A 20,341-nucleotide genomic window follows, 5' to 3' on the forward strand; every position below is an offset into this window, starting at 1 on the left:
AAATTCAGCTTAAAACAATAGACCTCAGCACGAGGCTCTGGGGAATAACTACAGAGTTTGTGGGGTTTATTCCCCGGAGCCTCGTGTTGAGGTCTCTTGTTTTAGGCTGAATTTTAATATATCGAAATTGGTCTATTCTGACAAGATCTATCGCAAAGTTATCGAGCTTTTCGGTTTTGACCTAACTGTCCCCTCCCCCGAAATGAAGAACGGGGTTGGGGTGGGGTGAGGATTTGAAACCCTGGCCCTAAGAAGAACAATAAATCCTAGAATTCTTTTAAAACTTGTCTACCTCCCGCCCCGTGTAAGGCAACACCCCTATTTAGAAGGAAGGATCTCGTGGAAGGATAATCAGACACTTTGTTCAGCGGTCCTTCCCCTTATACGGGCATATCCGTCCCAGTCTCCGCCGGAGGCACCCTTGATTTGATTGCTCGATTTGGAATTCGAAAATACGCGAAGGTCAAGAAACAAAACAAATAGCAAATATAGTTGTTTGTTTATTTTTTGTAAATAAATAGACAGATTTTTCACTTGTCCTTTTAAGGGTATAAACGATTCCATTGTGTAGATCGGGGAAATATGAATCCATGATTCACTTTTGAGTAAGAGAGAGACAACAGATCGTCACTTCCTCGATCCTCCTCGGGTGACCTTGCTGTTTGACAACTGAAGCTGATTCAGATGTCCTCCGGAGAAAAGTTGGTTATCTCATCTCGCTTTCTGCTAAGTTCTGCGCTACATTTCCCTTGATTATCTAGGAAGAGAAAAAAAAATCTCAAGATAGTTTCTATTAAAGGTGCAGAATATCAAAACTCAAAACCACAGCAACAAACCAACGAGAAGCAGCGGATCTTTTAAGACGTGGATCTACAAATGTTGAAATGATAAAATGATAATTTGATTTCTATCTCAATTCATCTCCTCTCCCTGCCCCAAGGATCAGTTTTTCGATTTTATTCATTGCAAAATTTTACTTTCCTGTTGGCTAGCTCAAATGATATGAATAATCCACACATCCCCTCCCCCTCCCCCACCCCTCTTCTTTCAGCATAAATGATTTACGTACATACATCATAACATCAAAGCATAGTAAGTAGAGGAGATTACTACTAACTATGATCAAAGGCTTAAGCCATGATGACGACGACAACGAGAACGTTACCAAACAAAACGTTTTATGAGCAAAGCAATAGCTGTGCACGTGCGTTATAAATCTTTGTACATTTCTTTGCCGTCCTCTGCAAAAGAACCAACCTGAAATGATTAAGTTCTGCGTCAGGTCTAAGGAACAGGAACGACGACGGCTAATTTTTCGTATTTCCACTTGGTATTGAACGCTGTCACTGCATATTTAGCCTGAGTATGTTTTTAGAGCCATTGGCCTACTGAACAGGTCTAGACAATTGCGAAATTCGAAGGTAACAAATTAACTCATTTTTGACCAGGCGCCGTCCTCGGCGTCGTCTTCGACGGCGTTGTCATTTAACGTTGTTTTTTCAGAGGACGGTAAAGAAATGTACCAAGAATTATAATGCAAGTTCACAGCCATTGTTCTGCTCATTAAACCTTTTGTTTAGCGACGGTGCCGTCGCCGTTGCCGTTGTGGTTTTCTTAAAAACTCTCTAATGGTTGCGAAAAACATTGTCGATAACAATACTGAATTTCCCTTTTATTTGGTTAAGCCGGCAGCTGTGACGTCATTCACCTAATCTCGCGAAAACTGCCACCTCACATATCGCCAGGTATCCTTTACCAACCATACTGACTGACACGTGTCGGCCAGGGATTGGTGGTTTACACTCTGCTGTCCAGACCTCTTCCGCGCCTAGCTGTCTAACTCGGTCGCCGCACATTGGGTTCTGTTTATAATCTGTGAGAATTCCAACGCGAATCTCAAAATTGGACAATGGGCTCGACAGAGTACCTGTAATGGAAGAAATATGAAATACCGTATTGCGTAAGGAGAGATAATAAATGTGTCATCAAGCACTTCAACTGTTAGCTACTGTTGGTAAAAGCGTCTTTCGCCTAATCAGCCGATCCTGGAGAGGGTGTCCGCCGCATTCAAATTTGATCACATTCTAACGGGATGTGTTATTCTGTTCACAACAGCAAAAGTGCCTGGCATCTTAGAGTGTTCTCTCCTCCCACACCTGATCTAAATTTCACTAATGTAGCTTTTTCTAAGGCTTATAGTTGTAAGCTAACTCGTCTTGACTCGAAAATGAGCACGGGGACCCTGGTTTTTTGTTTTTTGACTTTTTGGCAAAAATTGATCTTAATCTTACTTCATGGCACGTTCATGGTACGTACTGCCTGTGGGAACATTTTGGGCGCGAACGTCCTTAAGGTCAAGTGTTGACAGTCCAGCTTATAAAACATACCAGATGAGCTGACTGCATACCAGATGAGCTGACTACATACCAGATGAGCTGACTACATTGACATCCGTCACAATGTGCTCGCTCTGCAAATCTACCCTCCACCAAGGGTCAACTTCAAGGGCCGTTATGGAGCAAGAACCCGCATAGGGTACAGTAGTCATGTTCCCATCCACAGCCAGTTCTGGACCCACACCAGCTATGGCCACCTTTTCGTCTTTTAATCCACTCTGGAGTTCATCAACAGACATCAAGCTGGACTGAAGAGCAGTCTTCCCCAAAGCTACATCTAAAGGGGAGAAATTATATTTATAATATCATGGGTGACAATTTACTCCTTAAATTTGGGGCGAAATATTATTTCAGCGTTAATTTATAACTTTACATTTGTCGCGAAATTTATCGATTCAATAAAGGAATAAAAAACCCACGATTGTAAGCGTAATTTGTCAGCCACGATATAAAAGGTAATCAAATAGTATATTCGTGAAATTAAAAAATATTTTCATCAGCTTTTTGTCAAGAAAAAAATCCTCATTTTCTCTTGGTTTTGTCTAATAATTCCCCGAGCCTCAAGGCTCGGAGAAATTATAAGAATTTTGACAAAACGCGTGTGAAATTATTTCCTAATTTCACTCGTCACCATTTTATTTCACATACTGATGATACCTATTGGTCCAAGAATTTTGCTGATGTACGCGAATTTGCGATAAACACGTGGAAGAAGGAACGAAACGCCAGCCGCTAGGTGAGTGGCCACTAGCGGTATTGGCAACTTGTCGCAACAATTGGAGGGGATATCGACACGTAGGCAATCATACTAGTACACGAAAGGTTTCAACTGAAGAAAACTTTACCCCCAAACCCTCCATATTGAGTCTTTACTCCTTCTAATGCAAATGAAAAATTTGTTGACGTAACATAGCCTACCAGGTACAAATTTGTTGCAGATAGAGATGGGCCTGGAATCACCATGTAGAACCCAGTCTTGCTCGCCCTGCACGCTCTCATCATCACACTTCAGCAACCTGGCCTCAACATCACCTAAACCTGTTTTGCCCGCTGAAAAGTTCAAGGAAAAATGTAACGAAATAAAAAAACAAATATCAAAGGTGTATCTTAGTCAACAATTACATTTACTTGTAGATAAATAAACTTTTCATCCTATCATCAAGATTTTGCTTCAGAGGTAAATAAAATATTGTGAAACAGTTACCCGAAGCCGTTACGCATAACCCAGAATCCTTCACGGGCATTATCTTGTTCTTTTTACAAGTGAACCGCTGTTCTTCAGATTTGACGTCACAAGCTTGTTGCTTTAGTAGATCCAGGCCTTGGTCTCTACCCATCGTCACACAAAGACGGGACTGAACATTCTACAGAATGGAAAGAAAATAGAAAAACCAGAATGTAAACGAATGAAGATGAATTTTTTTTCACTAGTATTTCATAATTCTTTATCGTGTGCATTTAAAGAACTCGTAAACATGCGATTGGGAATCATTATGCGATAGAAGACCAGACTGCTAACATCTTGAATCCGCGAACGGGATTTTGAGCGCGATGTTCAACGAGTTTGCTGTTAAATTCTGAAAGGTATATGAAGAGTCTCCTGGCCGAGACTAAGCATCGCGTCACCAAACTTGCCACGAACTATCTTTTCACAAGCATTTGGTAATTCTTTATTGAGAACAGAATAGGGGCCGAAAATCAAAACAAGATGTGAAGGTATGATGATACAAGGTGTTGCATTAGCAGTGAAGATCGCTTGAAATAAACATTTTTCTTCAACGTCTTTCGTTAGGGAAGTTTAGAAATTACTTAATTGCGAATTTCAGTGGTGCTCTAAGTCATCTCCCAATAATCTAAAACGGTAGATTCCTCTTTCTCAGCCAAACGTAAGAAGCGAATGCTGATAGAGTTGTTCAATGAGGTCATACCATTAATGATCCTGTCAGTGTAAATACCCACTGGGACACCTCACCATCACAGGAGCTGAGTATAACTGGTGAACCATCCTCTGAAGTGGGTGGGGCAGAAAGACAGTTCCCGGTGCCGTTCATTTGGACTCGGAATTCTCCTGCGTTGGATAACACATGAGCAGTTAACAACCTGGGCATAACTGGACAAGAAGTAACTAGGCAACAAAGATTGAAATAAGTCCGCCCGGCTTAGGTGGTCATCAGCAGCTGATCAGACTGTCATAGACTTTAGGCTGAGAGTACGTGCGACTTTCAAACGGTCAGTGGGTCAGTCACTTACGCAGTCCTAGTGATAAACCAGCCAATTCATGAATAAATCAATCAGTCAATCAATCAATCAATCAGTCATTTATTCAGTCGATCGATCGATCGATCGATTGGTCGGTCGGTCGTCGGTCGGTCAGTCAGTCAGTCCGTCGGTCATTCAGTCAGTTAGTCAGTGAGTCAGTCAGTCAGTCAGACAGCTAGTCAGACAGTCAGTCAGACAGTCAGTCAGTCAGTTAGTCTGTCAGTCAGTTAGTCTGTCAGTCAGTGAGTTAGTTAGTTAGCCAGTCAGTCAATCAGTCTGTCAGTCAGTCAGTCAATCTGTCAGTCAGTCAGTCAATCAGTCAGTCACTCAGTCAGCCTGTGGCTCAGTCAGTCGAACGATCAGTCCGTCGGTCGGTCGGTCAGCCAGTCAGTCAGTCAGTCAGTCAGTCAGTCAATCATTCATGCAAACAGCAGGCAGACAGTCACACACACACCTGAAAACTCGAAGTCGGACTCCTCACTCGGCTTATCATAAACAGTCTTCGAAAACCGCGGGGTGAACAACTTCTTAAAAAACGCCAATGCTGTATCCGCCAGTTGATGTACATTCTTAAGAGGATCAGCTAGATTAAAATCTAGTTTGAATTGTCCTCTGGATCCAAATATGCTGACATCAGCACCGAGAGACACGGTGTTCTTAAGAGGAGCGGCTGCTAAGTGTGTCTCGAATGATAACTTGTGAATAACCAGTATATTATTAGAGGCTGCCATCACAGCTCGCTCGGCCCAATACGCTCCTTTTTCCAGTAAGAAAAGTCCGTGATGAGCCAAGTCGAGCGCCTTGCACATTCCTTTCGTGATGTGACCAGCTACATTACAGGAGCCTGGTGTGGAGAGAAAATAGAAAACAGCGGCTTTCAGAAGACGGGGTTGCATGGTTTATATGGATACAAATATATGGGTAATTAGTTAGGTGTGAGGTCAAGGTGGCTGTACATTGGCCAAGTTCCTTCTTTTATTGCTTATGAACAAGCATAAAGCGAGGCCAATATCCAGCCACAAGCTTGGTCAATAAAGGGCTCGCTAGATGAGATTCATAACAGAATTTCTTTCTAATTATTAATGCATATAACAACAGTTTTCCAGGATCTCTGGATCATCTTTCTCACCTTTACACAAGTCTTTTGCCACCAGACAAGCCTTCTCAGCCAGTTTCTCGCAAAGCATTTTACCAACAAACCTTTTGCGTCGAGCCGAGCGGGGCTTGGTGCTGTTGCCATAGCGACTGTTGAGACACACTCTTTCTTTGTTTTTGTGACCTGAATATTTGTTGGCGCGATGGAGATTTTGTTTTATTCGAGGGCCGGCACAGTTCATTCCGTCAGCTAAAAGGTCCATGTACCGTTTTATTCTTTCCTTTTGAAATCCAGCCTTGAACTTATCCCCAATACTTTTAACTTTTCGGCCTATAAAAAATGATTACGTACAACCACAAACTTCTGGTAAAACGTCAAAAATTGGAATGGTCTTCTAAAGGTCCTAAAGCTTTATAAACCTATATAGTGGATCTGGATGGGTTAAAAGATATGATGGCTGAAAATTTGTCGAAGATATTTCACCGGAGTTGCAACACTTTGTGGCTTCTTACATGAGCTAAATACACGGATTAATGTTCCGCCATTTTGGATGCGAGTGCAAAGTTCTCGCCCAACGATCTGGAACAAAAGCGATAATGAGATGGCTACAAATCAGGCGAAAGATATGACATCTCAACCTGTACATGCAGTGGGGATTGCTCACTTAAGGGAATTAAAGTGAAAGACATGTTTACTCCTGTTGGCTGTATCTATTTTTTAATCACCCCCGCATCTATTTGCTCAGTTTATACAAGTGAGAATTTCCTTACCAAATTCATCAACTTTTTCTCCAACAAAGTGCTTAAATTTGTCCATGGCCAGCTTACATTCCTCCGTAATCTCACTGCAAGCAATTTCCTCGCAAATATTGCAGAAACTACCAGCGTTCCTCTCGCAGGCAACCTTAGCATCACGAACTTTCTCCCTTACCTTTTGCAGAGCTTTTCTTGTCGCTTGTAGACCTTTAATTAATACCTCAGCAGTCGCGTTATTCAGCGAGTCAAAACCGGTTTCTATGGTAAACTTGGCTGAGAAACCGGTTTGGGCAAACGGGTTTCCATAACCTGCCGCAATCCAAACTCTCGCTTTGAACACGTTGAACAAGTTAAGGGCTACCTCTGCTTCGAAGCGCTCTGTTGTGAGCTTAAACATGATTTCTGTCTCAAACCCAAAGATGACCACAGCTCCTTGAATGTAAATCTAAAAAGAAGCAGCAAAGATATTGAACGTTCAAATTCGTGACAAAAATAACGATCTGAAGTTGTCATAAAGAAGTACATTAATGCTAAGATAGCGTGAATCATCGGTAGATATTAACGTAGGTAAAGTTTGCATACGAGCCAAGTGGCCCAATAGGCCGGAGCGTATCTCCTGTTTCTGTAATATAAAGCGTCTAGGAGTATTCTTACTCCCCCGCTAGATGGTACGCTAGTCCATCGCAGAATTACCCCTAACATTAAATTCACCGGTACCCATTTGTACACCAGGGTGGAGAGAGACACTGTGAGAGCAAAGTGTCTTACCCACAACACAGTGACCTCGACCAGGCCTCGAATACGGACCGCTCAATTAAGACGCGAGCGCACTAACCGTGAGGCCACCGTGACTCCACGAGTAAACAACGTTATGGTATAATAAATATATCATAGTTATTTACCTCTGCTTCGAGAGGATTTCTCTTGGCATGAACGTAGAACTTTGGGCCTTTTTTCTTGTCCGCAAGGGAGCGAACCATTTCCACGTTACCAAGTAACTTCACAGGCTCTAACTCCACATCAAAGTTGATTTGCTGTTTGGAGATGTAAAAAAGAAAAATAATAACAAGCAGTGCAGACAGTTGAAAATCAAGAAGTTGAATGCATGTTGATATCAGATTTGCTCGGTATAAATGACTTATTCGGTCGATTTAATAGATTTTGCGATATAAACTTCTTATTTCCATTATAAAGCCAAAGTGGTTTTAGAGTCTGTTCCAATGCTAGAGATCTATACCGAAATTGGGGTCGGGATGGAGACCAGAATCAATATCGGAATCCGGATCAAAATCAGCATATCGCTCATCAGTACAAACGTTTAACTCTAGCTTCTGAATTTTGACGATGCTAGGAGTATTATTATTCTTGCATGGGTTACCATGGTTACGAGTCCCTATTTGGCTTCCTCGGGACATTGTTTACGTAGATCATCTGACTTTGGTTATCACTGAAAGCTGTGGTCAGAGCGATCATGAGACTGCCAGTTTTTTTTTTTTTTTCCTCTTATTAATATTAAGGTCAAATGAGTGTTATCCGTGAACACGAGCGCAAAGGGGCGGCGGCGCCCAAGTCTCTTCCCAATTCTGTCTGGTCTGAAGCATCTCGCCTCATACTCCCGGTCTAATTTCGAGAGAAGAACAGACTGGTAGTAGTCTAAGCGATAGTAAGATTATGAACTTTAATTTTGGTTACCTCGTCACTCAGTAATATTTCTACCGCTGGCGCAAATCCCAATATGTTGATTGTGCCTTTGATGTAAACACCTTTCTTTATAGCTTTCACTGAACCAGCGTAAGGAACTTTCTGATTCTTCCATGCTGCTGATATCTAAAAGAGACAACATAAGAAACATTTTACAATACCCTACCAGGGGTGTGGTGCGCATTTGTCTTGGACTACGCACCGAAGCGCCATGCTTGCACATTTTCCAAAGAACAGTTTCATAAATCAAAACATGGAAATACGTTGGGTCTTTAGTAAATTATGTTATTTATCTGTCAACCATTGGGATAATTAATAGTAGGTTTAATACGAGAGACTAGACACTGTCAAACCAGCCGATTTAATTATTAAATACGATTATCACCAAAAAGACAGAAGTCGACTATTTTCTTTTACCTTTTCATCGTTAAAGCAAATAGAAGATGTCTGCAGGGAGGCTATATCTAAAACTGATCGAATTGGTTTTAACTAATCAAAAAACTTAGAAGAACATTAGAAGACCATGTCTCGGATGTATCTAGAATAAAGATCTTTGACCTTTCGTTCAATCCATCTGCTTCTTCGTTGGCGCTGACATTCCTTGTTCGCTGAGCTTGCACTGTTAATGTTTTAACAATCATTAACGTTATTTATTTTTCTTTTTTTTGTTACAAGCAAATTTGGGTACTTGTCTCAGAGTGATATTGTTCTTCTAACTTTTCTCCCCGATTCTCAAACTAAGGGAGCCACGTCACGATTTGAACATCATAAACGCTGGTTAAGTCTAAATTTTTCAAGTTCGTCGTTTGTAATCCGTGCCAATCTTCTCCATCTTCAACCATTATTGTTCCTTTAGGGATTATTATTATCTCCTTGGTGTTTTTCTATCTGAGTAAACTATCATTTTCAGGTTTCCTTCAACTTAAAGTGAATTTTGTACGTGACCAAAATAATTCAAAACACCGTGACTGAGCTCCTTGATATAATTAATGTATACTTACTGTCAAGCCTTTTGGAAAGCCACTCTGTTCCACAGCTGGAGGTAGCTGAAGCTTAGAGCCAAGCATTCGCAATATCTTTCCAATCGTTACGGGTGACAGTTCACCATAGATGTACTGACCGTCTGGATTAGCGCTGATTCCTACTAAGGCCTCCCCAGAGAAACATCGCCCCTCCAGTTTGAAATCGTCCGCCCCTTGGCAGTCGTGCCCAATCTCCAAGCGGCCGTTGAAAGTGAACTCTGTGGGGATTCCAGTAGCTAGCGATACTGTAAAGCTAATGGAAGAGATGGCAGGGAGATTCTAGACTGACGAGCAACGAGTAATCTGATATCTTTATAAACTATTTTGTCAACAAGCCCCGTACAGTTACCCTCCGAGAGGGCATAACATGGCCGGAAAGAAAGAACAAATTTTCAGCTTTCCTTTCAAACAGTGAACGAAAAGAGGAGTACCTTTGGCCATATAATACTCTCAACAAATTCCCAAACAGAATTTTCAACGTCTATGAACGTAACCATTTGGTTTAAAATCAAGATTTAATTTCGGGACCTTTTTTAGCACATGGCAGACCTTGGCTTTTCATTTGCTATGCCAGGTAGAAGCACAATCGCAAGCGCTGGGGTTAAAATTCATGTTTTTATCCTTGCTGTTGTGGTTTTGCTTGTCAGAATTTTGATGGACTCTTTTGGCCGCACCTGGCCCTATCCCCCACTTAGTTAGCGTCCAAACTACTCCAGTGAAATTTGAAAACGCAGCTTTATTACTATGGCAGACCTACTGTCCACACTAATCCATCACGAAAGCTTTTTGAAAATGCAATTCAAACCGAAGGAATTTTAAAACGCGGCTTTCCGTTCTCGTGTGGACGGAAAATATTTTGAAAATTGAGCTGTTCGAAAACGATGGCGTTACGATGATCATGTGATTTCCCTGACTGAGTTTTCCTCAAAGACAAATGCAAAATGACCGGTGATTGTTACATTTTTAAATTTCCCCGGAGTAGTGTGGACGGAAAACATTTGATGCGTTTTTTCAGAGAAATCTCCGTTTTAAAATTCCTCCGGAGTAGTTTGGACGAGGCCTTAAATTTGCACTTGTGCTTTTGTCGCTAATAAAGGCCAGTTCTAACGATTATGTATTTCCAGGTTCTTAGCTAAGGTTGCCTCACCCAATCTGTATGTTTCCAATGCCAAGAAACGATAAACCAAACGCCTTTCTCCACATCCCGTTCATGTATAGAGTGGTGCCTATCTCGGCTGCTCCAGTTACGAAGAGTTTTCCTCCAAGTTGTAGTGATGTGCTGGGTACCTCTTCTCCTTTGTCATCAACTTCCCCTTTGACTGGAACGTCTAGCTCGACTGCAAACCCAACATTGGGCGTCACAGAGACACTACCAAATTTAACCTAACAAAAGAAATATAAAGAATATAAAGAGCTGGTTCGTTAAATCGGCCATTACCTCTCAAGATAAGTGTCTGAATTCTTGCTTGTCAAGGTTTTCCTAGACAGACGACTTGTGTTTCATCTTGAGATTGGTGAATATTTGTTCTTTGCTAAGAAGCTTCATTCTCATGTTGAACTATTTCACTTTGTGAAAGTAAGTATTTGAAATGGATCATGTGAATATCATTGTGTACAATCATGAAAGATTTACCAATGAGAGAAAGCTCTTCGCAGAGCTTTCCGTCAGAAAAATCTTCACGAAAAAATCCTGCTCTCTTCCAACCCTTTTTAATGTTATCTCTCTGTGTCATCTTCAATTATTTTTTTCCTGAATGAATGTATCACGGATATCATTCATTTCAAGCGTTCAGTGTTATGAGCTCCATGGAATAAACAGACTTCTAAAGGCTTAGTAATCAGGTCGAAGGTTCGAATGGCGCTTGAATGTTTGACGCTTTATTGAAGTTCTCTTTCGCGAAGATTTTTCTTGATTTTCTTTAATGTACCCCATTTCGAGATAAAGATAACCAGCGTTAGGTAGCTTCTCGTTTATTTCTGTTGTACTATAGGCTTTTTTTCCTTTTGGTATCTATGGCACGCGCCTTTAGACAACACTAAAAAGATCTTACCTCAACAAATAACTCAACTTTGTTAAACTTCAGATCTCCTTTTATGGGTATGCCGTACACACCAGCTTTCACATTAACGCCTGCTTTGTTGACGCCACCGTGAAATTTTAACCACGAATCCTTGCCCATAAGAATTTTACCAAACTCACAATATGAGTTATTCCCACAATTCGCGGCGAACTTTGTGACAGCGGCAAAAAACAGTCCATCCGGGACTTCCTTGGTCATCAGCGATCGCAGTGGCTCATTACGGAACTTTGTCTCGGGAGTCACCTTGAAGCCTTTCTGCGCAAATGAAACTCCAAACTGCCAAAAGACAATAGTCGATGTGGAGAGGTTTTATAATAGGCCATTTCCGAATTACCTTTAGCCTCTTTCTCAAAGCGAGCCTTGGTGCTCATCCTTTCTTCAGAATATGAGATTTCATTCAATTGCAAATTAAACTCATTTTCATATGAATGGCTGGGCACGAGGCCTCGATTTGATGGAGAGGCTAAGGTCAACTCGGAAATGGTCTATTACGACGTAAATTGGCAAAGGTGACCGAAATTGGTTAGCTGAAGAGAAAACAAACCACCCCTGTGTAATTGTCTTTTTCGCGCCTTCCGACGCATATGGCCCCAGGACTACCGCTGCACAGTGCTTTTTGGTATATAGGGGTAAATTCGGAAGATGATCGCGTTTGCACATGTTAGAGAGCGGATGGTCAAATTACACAAAATGGACAACATAGACACCTCTGCCGCGCCATTTCACGCAATCTTGCAGACAGTGAAAAGCCTATTTTTCGCGCAATGTCATAGGGGAAGAGTTCGATATTTCGGCGATAATTTCGGCAGCGCACGCAGGTACGCACGCTGCAACATTACAAGCAAATTAACCTGATACACATGTAGTAGTTTTCATGCTGCAACTATTAAATAACATACTTACCGATGTTTTCTCGAGGTTCTTAAACAAGCTCAGGCTTGTGTTAAAAATCTTTGCAATGAGGTCCTCAAATCCGGCTTGCTCGGCGGTGAAACCTACAGCAAAAATATCCTTGCGCAATATCTCGAAATTAAACCAACCACCGATCTTTTTAGGGGTTGCCTTTCCGCTCACACGCATTATCACTTCTTTCATACTGGCGGTCATCTCCAAAGATAAATCAGATATTGTTACTAGACCGAGTCCTACGCGCTTTAACATAGCTGTCGCTTTTACTTCCAGCTTGTTATTCATGCCAACTGTCAAAGCTCTCTGGTACGGGCTTGCTATGGTGTTCAGTGCATGCGGTAAGGAGAACATTGAGTTTGAGTTCATATCTGCAGATCCTTTGTCGAACATTTCTTCAGGCAGTTCATCGATAGACTCGTAGTAATACGCCGGTACTGTGTTTCGGTGCGTGAGCTTCGTGAAGCGTGTTTTATTCCTTCGTAATTTCAAGGCGAGAGATTTAGGCAGTGAGTCTCTGCGATGAATTCTGTGTCCGTCAATGTAGCTGTCAATGGTTCGGCTTCGTTTTATAGTTGTCTTAAACTCGCCATCCTTGAAAACGTTTTTCGGTAGAGTCAGTTGTTCGGCAGGTGATCGAGTCAGTTGTTCGGCAGGCGATTCCGAGTCCCCACTTACATCACGTTTTAATGTTTCATACATGTAATAATCATTTCGTGTCGCATCACTGGCTGTCGTTGGGGATAATGCGGCTTCGATTTCCTCTAGAAGAAAAAGAAATTAAAAACAAAAGGTCAAGTATTAGAACGGTATTGTAGTGACTGATAGGTAGCCATCGCATCTGGCCAATCAAGAAAAATCAGATCAAATCAAATCCATTAATTTAACTCAAAGCGCAAGTTGAGCGCAAGTAAGCGAATAACTAATCTGCGCTTGAACAAAATTATAGACCTAGTACAAAGAGCGGGGAATTAACAGAAGCCGCTTGTTTTGCCTACGATCACATGAAAATACAGCATAATTACACGTTTGCTATGACAGCTGGGAACAAGAGTAGTTAGCTGCCACTGAGTTCGTTTTACGGACGAGTTTCTGTCGGCGGAAATAACAAAATTGCCGTTTAGTCAACGACTAAACAATAACATTAATGATATTCTTATTTTCTCGGAAAACAGCATTTTGATTGGTAGGTTCTGAAACGAAAAATAAGGGTCTTCTTTGCGAAACTAGTATAACCACAAGTACTTGAATCAATAAATATAAACGAATTTTACCAGAAAAAAACTTGAACATTAATTAAGGAATCTTTTGATCAGTACTGTACCTGAAGATGCAGTTTGGCCACTTGTTCCCTCCACCATCACCTGGTCTCCATCTGTTAACCTGGCATAAACAGCAAACAAAGCTTTGCCGATTCGATCAAATCCATGAGCGACAATTCCTTCACTTCCAGGAGCGACTTGGAAGAGAAACATTGCATTTTCAAGGGAGACTGTATTAGTTGGAGAATAATTTGACGCTGAATCTAGAAGAAATTCAACTGAAAAGAAAAAGAAAGTATTAAATTCGTGGTTAATTAATGTCATTGAGAAACGAAACTTTGTTGTCGCTATTTAACCAAACAGTTTTTAATAAAGCTTTAAGTAACAGAGTTAAAGAAGATTCGCAACAAATTTAAAGGAGCTCAGTAAGGATTTGGGCATCTTGAAAAGTTTAGCCTAAATGTTTCATGTTCGTCGTTTTTAATCCGTGTTAATCCTCTCGTCGTTTTCCATTCTTGTTCCTTTATGGTTTATTATTCATGCCTTTCGTGTTTTTTCATCTTAGTAAAATACTATTTTCAGGTTTCCTTCAACTTAATGGTACTTTTGTACACATCCAGAACAACTTAAAATACGGTGACTGAGCTCCGGTTATTAATTAGGTCATAAAATTGTAAGAGTGCTAGAATGTAATCAACGTTTTGACTCGATGGCAGAACACATCTCAACAAATATCATAAATCCAATATACCTCCATGTAAGGCTTTATCCTCCCTCAAATTAACCTTCATCCCTTTCACATGCTCGTTGTCTGCAGGAACCTTAAAGAATGGCATCGTCTTGGCCGAGCGAAACCCGGGATAGAGTTGCGCCAGCTCTGCTATGGTCAGCAGTTTCTGAGGTTCAAAACATAATTCATTCAGTTCCTTGGAGTTTTCTTTGACTGCAAAGTAGCCTCCCTTTAAATTCGGGACGAGTTTGGGGACATTTGCAAAAGAGGCTTTCACAAGATCGTTGTTCAGCGAATCGCTGACCAACTCAACTCTCGTTGAATTGCACATTAATGCAATGAAGGAGTTTGTCAAAAATAGCAATAAACGAGCTAGATGAGCTTTCGACATTTGCGCATAACGCCGAAACTTGAAGATAGCAGTTTTGCAGTAAAGCATTTTTTCTATCTGGAATTTGATTTTATTTGGTGAGAAAAGAGTCAGTTACATCCAGTTGGAGCGGAATGTCGTCATTTTTCATTCAGACCCCTACAGAGTGTGAATACTAAAATTCAGTGCTCCTTCCACACATAGTAACTATTTAATATAAAATGAAAATAAAGTTTTTTTTAATTCCTGATTAAAATAAATCGTGCATCAAACCCTGAAATTGTTTCGCGCAGAAGTAAAATCTTGGTCTACTTCTGTAATATTGCGCACGCAGTAATTCCAGGGTTACCACAAAATGATTCACCCTGTTTTCAAGCCTTTAGTAACAGATCGTATAGAAGAAATCTTTTTGGAAACTTTATATTATCATGATCAGGCGATCCTTAAATAATATGTGTCCATTTCATTTGCTTAACTTACTAGCTAGTACTGCTAATAGACGAGAAAATTTATTGTTGATCATTATTGAGAATTACTGCAAATATTTTAGTCTAATTTTCTACCTTTGCAATTTATTTTTGGGCATTCCTCACTCTCGGATCCAGTCCCTGGGCATACCTCTCCGCCATTCTGAGGCGCAGGGTTGTTACACTTGCGAGTACGGACCTTTGATCCTCTGTTACAGATCTCTGTCTCTGAACAGGTACCCCAAGGACCCCACTGGCTCCACTGTCCGTTGATTACATCTATTAAAAGATGATAAAAGTATGGCGAAATGTAAAATGATTAGATGTTGAATTTTGATAGTGGACAATGCGGCTTGGCCCCACCTAACTAGTGTTCAGGCATGCTATTTAAATTGAAAGAAAAAATAATAAACCTAACGAGAGTAAAATTGTATACTCGCAGCCAGACCAGTTAGCTATTTACAAGCATGACCGAGGAGTTGAACTAGGGTCTACTGAGAAACAGCTCCAACTTAGTGGTCAGATAGGGACTTGAAACCGCGACTTGAAACCACTCGGCCAAGCCCCTTCTTCTCTTCGCTACTTGTCACCTCGTCCTGGAAAGTTTCTTGCTTTTTTCAATGACAGCCCTTCAAATCTAAGAACTGCTGGATTTTTCTATCAAGTAACCGATGTGTTAAAGACAATTCAAGAACCACAGTTGGATACAAAGAATGCGCATGAATCTAGTTTTGATGAAACATCTTCTGCTTGTCTATAGTTACTCTCTAATGCATGATCGACTTACTTGTAGGGCAGGGTCTGATCACACAAGCCTCTTCTTCCTGTCCGTTCCCAGGGCATGCCCCGCCATATTGCGGCGCGGGGCGGTCGCATTCACGTGTTCTGATTTTGGTACCAGTCCCACACGTTGCACTGCACACGGACCACGGTTCCCACTCACCCCATTTGCCAGGAACTGTTAAAAGAAAATTTATCGAGGTTTTAGACTGAATAACGTTCAAGGGAAAAGCGTAACCTAGACCCCGTGGAACCTATCTGGATACAACTGAACAACCTAAGGTAGAAACAATGAGTGAAATAGCATAACATAGGATCGTGAAATGACCTCAGTCACGGTATTTTGAGTTGTTTTGGCCATGTACAAAATTACCTTTATATTGAAGAAAACCAGGAAATATTTGTTTACTAAGATAGAAAAACACGGAAGAGAAAATAATAAACCATAAAGAAACAAGATGGTTAAGGCTAGAGAAGATTAACACAGATTACAAAGACGAACTTGAAAAATTTAGGCTAAGCTTTTCAAGATTCAAAACCGTGACTTAGCTTCTTTAATACGGTGTGTTACTTTTGTGTACCTGGGCACGGAGTCTCACAATCAAAAGAGCTCTCAGTAGCTTCTCCAGGACAGTGTTCCCCACCCCGCTGAGGAGGAGGATTGTTGCAGCTTCTTGTTCGTGTAACTTTACTTCCTCCACATGATTTTGCACAGGGACTCCACTCTGACCATTGGGACCACTGACCATCTAGCGGACTAACTGGAGAAGTATTTGTGGTGTCAGTAATCTGGATTGATGTGATATATGAAACACTCGAGACAGTGTTTCATCGGGAAATCCAAACACCGAGAAGAAAGTTGAAAATACGACGCCCAGAGGAGTATTTTTGACGAAATTCGAGATGTTTGGAAATGTGGTCAAACACTGTCTCGAGTGTTTGATATATCTTATCAATTGAAACAAAAACTAAGGAGTAAATGGAGAAGTAAAATGGTCCAAATCTATGCTAATTAAGACCGGGAATCCAAACATCCGTTACGGTTGTGATTTTCTTTGTTTTAACTTGATGAATTATTAATGAGTTTAAAAACTCTTAATAATTTACCAACTTTAGACAAAGGAAATTATGACTGTAACGGTGTTTGGATATCTGATCGTAATTAGCATATTTTTGCGATTTTATTTCTCCGTTTTCTCCTTAGTTTTAGTTTCGATTGAGAAGATAGGTCAAACACTAAAGACAGTGTTTGACCACATTTCCAAACACCTCGAAGTTTGTCACAAATACTTTTTGGTATTTGGAAATGTCGTCAAACACAGTCTTTCGTGTTTGGTATATTACATCCCATCTCATCTCAATTATCACTTTAAGAAGTTAAAAATGCAGCTCAATTCGCAGCTATCAGTGAAAACATGTGTCGATAACTTAAAAAAGGCAACGACAACAGTTGAAGCAGTAATGAAATTGCAATGATGATCACCTCAGCGACTTACTTTCGCAAGGTTGATCACAGTCAGTCTTAGCTTCTTTAGCATCCTTTGGCACACACGGCTTGCCTCCATTCTGGGGGGTGGGATTATCGCAGTTTCTTTCTCGTGTTACCGTAGCACCTCCACATGTTTGACTACAGGCTGACCAACTTCCCCAGGCACCCCAACCACCATCAACTGTAAAGCAAATAAATCTAAGTACAGAGGAATCCAGTTATTTCGAACTCTCGAGGGAAGTGAAAAATAGCTCGAAATAGTTCGAAATATTTCGAAATAGTAATTCGAAATTACCGAGTTCATATTAGAGGGATGCAACTGCAAATCATTTTTTAGATCTCGTGTTGTAAAAGAGTAAAACTGAGCTGGTGGAACTTTCATCGAAAACACCTCGTTTTTCTTTGGATTTGCTTCATTCTGTCTGTTTTGATTCTGAAATCCCAAGTTGTAGTATGTAAACATTCATGAATTGGGTCTCAACAAAGAGGCATCACTGGCAACTCTATTGCATAGCATTTACAGATACATGTACACATTTTCATACTTCGACAGCTTCCTTCTTCAAATGAATTCCCGGGGCATCGTTTGCCCCCACCAGACGGGTGTGGGTTGGTACATGATCTTGTACGGACTTTCTTGTTTCCTCCACAGAGACCCGCCCCACAGCCACTCCATTGACTCCATGGCGACCAAGCACCGTCCACTGGAATGATATACATTAGTTTCAGATTAAAAAGCCGTGTGATGTGTCGTACTCATTCCCCGGGGTTTCGGTGGGGGTGTACGGCTTGAACCTTGAAACCTGTACCCTATTATTATTTTTATTATTATTATTATTATTATTATTATTATTATTATTATTATTATTATTTCGGACCAAACTCTGTAATTTTCCCTACCCTATTTCAGACCTGAGCAAAAAATCGATACCCTATTTCAGGCCTCTAAACTTAGTACGCGTCACTAATATATGGCCGCAGCTATCACGAATTAACTTCCATTTTGATTTGCAGAAACATTTGAAAAGGGCTATAAATTTGGCAATGTTGATGCGTAAAAAAGGTTTCTTGTAAACAAAATACCCAATGCTAAGCCAGAGTAAAAAAACATACCCTATTTCAGACAAAAACCACTCAAAAGCCCTACCGTTTGGGGCCGCACATACCTATATAGCCTATATAAGGGAGTACCCCCTTCGGACTCATTCTTGCTCCCATAGCACCTTGACATGTCAGTAACAAATTAAAATACTCAATTTCGCTTCTACATGCTTCAAAAACGGTGGGCTCTGGAAAAGGTGTGGTGACGGCACTCCAAGTATTACCAATCTCGATTTTCAAAACAATACACTGCATGAGGAATGCATCGACATTTCTAAGGTCATTTTCTCGACCCACTAAATCTATACAGTTGCATTTTGAAGAGCTTCTGCAATCCAGATCACCTTACGTACTACCTTTCTGTTGAAAACGATCCGCATTCTGGACCTTGTCTAGTTTGGACCGACTAGTGAAGATGCATTTAAGATGCAATAATCAAAGCTGAAGTTGGTCATGAGCTTGCCATTTTTCTCTGGGAGGAGATACTTTTGCAAACTGTCCTTGTCTTTCCCGATCCAGCAATTACAGTTAAATATAAAAGAAGGACCATCTGTGCGATCTTCCACGGTAACTACAACCTGTAAATATAATAATAAGTATAGGCAGGATTTACACTAAGAATGATCTTTGAAAATTCTACAAAAATTGCACGAGCATTTAGGCGAGTGTAATTTGAAAGAATTTCCAAATATCATGAGTAGTGTAAATCCTTAATTGCTCGAGCCGTCACGCGATAACTCATTTACTATATGACTGATAAAACTGCGAACGTCGATAAATTGGCCTGCTCTCAGCCAATCACAATGAAGTGATCATTTTAGTCATAATAGCGCTTGTTATAGGTACAATCAACTCTCTTAAGTGAAGGCCACTCTGAAGGAAACAGTAGCTTTTTGTTTGTTAACTCTCTCTCTCTGAGTAATATAGTTGCAATTTTAAAACTCTCTGTAAGTAGTGCAGTTAGAACAGGCTTCGAACTGTTTCATTTAACAACGTTTGCTATTACAGAGGGATAGAGATTGGCGATTGAAGTTTGTTGTTAACTTAGCTTGGTCAGATGTTTATCACATAATACCGCTGGTACAGTTCAGATTACAATAACGTACTTTTTCTTTTTCACTTCTCGTTTGGTAGGATGTATATATACACAGTCTACATCAAGGAGGATACTATCAAGCTATTAGCATCATTAACCAAATAAGGTAAGTAGGAAATGAGACGCTGCAGCCCAGCTCGCTTAGTTGAAAGATGCAACTTGATTTTTGCCCAGTCCAAATAGAACAAGCCAGAAACGCTGGCTGAAAATTGGGTCATATCTTATAACTAGAAAAAAGACAAGCAATCTATTTTTCCAAAGGTTAAATTTGTATACCCCTATAACGTGTCAATTTGACATGGTAAAAAAGAGCCTTTATGAGAAAATTGTATCTTGAAATATTACGAAAATTCCTTTGTTGTGTCTTTTTTGGCCTCGTGTCACACTGGAAAATCACTTCTTACCTTCTCCAAATACCAGTCTGTGGAAATAAACCCTTTGGTGTCCTTTCGTATGCTTATTTTTAATGGTCTGCCAACATTGGACGAGTATACGCTAAAAGGTCTGGTACTAGAGATGAACAGGCAAAAAGAAAAAAATAATATTGTGATTATTTAATGTTTTGTTTTGTTAAGAATACACGAACGAGGGTACATGCAATGGTGTAACAGCATTGACTGGCATCTCCTGAACACTACCACTGTTTGGTCGAAATTTTGTGGTAATATATCAAACACGAGAGACCATGTTTGACCACCTTTCCAAACACCGAGAAGAAAGTTGAAAATACGACGCGTAACAGAGTATTTTTGACTAGCTTTGAGGAGGTTAGAAATGTATAAACTCTTCATCTTAGGCCATCGTAGCTTGATTAAGAATATGACACAAAC

General features: G+C 40.5%; 1 protein-coding gene across 1 annotated transcript; it reads right to left on the reverse strand.

Annotated features, from left to right (window-relative positions):
* Positions 1-482: 482 nt before the first annotated feature.
* Positions 483-14,393, reverse strand: LOC149096658 (uncharacterized). The gene is made up of 17 exons (XM_089281685.1): positions 14,230-14,393; positions 13,541-13,756; positions 12,214-12,980; positions 11,281-11,586; positions 10,377-10,612; positions 9,209-9,482; positions 8,199-8,333; positions 7,409-7,540; positions 6,522-6,951; positions 5,785-6,081; positions 5,110-5,499; positions 4,325-4,464; positions 3,601-3,760; positions 3,315-3,446; positions 2,428-2,673; positions 1,709-1,927; positions 483-757 (listed from the first exon to the last, which is right to left on the reverse strand). The coding sequence occupies exons 1-17, from the start codon at positions 14,312-14,314 to the stop codon at positions 681-683; spliced, it is 4,242 nt and encodes a 1,413-aa protein (XP_089137811.1). The 5' UTR covers positions 14,315-14,393; the 3' UTR covers positions 483-680.
* Between the last annotated feature and the right edge of the window lie 5,948 nt (positions 14,394-20,341).

The sequence above is a fragment of the Orbicella faveolata genome, unplaced genomic scaffold (assembly GCF_042242905.1).
Source record: "Orbicella faveolata isolate gen_17 unplaced genomic scaffold, um_ofav_v1 contig_48, whole genome shotgun sequence".
Classification (NCBI taxonomy): domain Eukaryota; kingdom Metazoa; phylum Cnidaria; class Anthozoa; order Scleractinia; family Merulinidae; genus Orbicella; species Orbicella faveolata.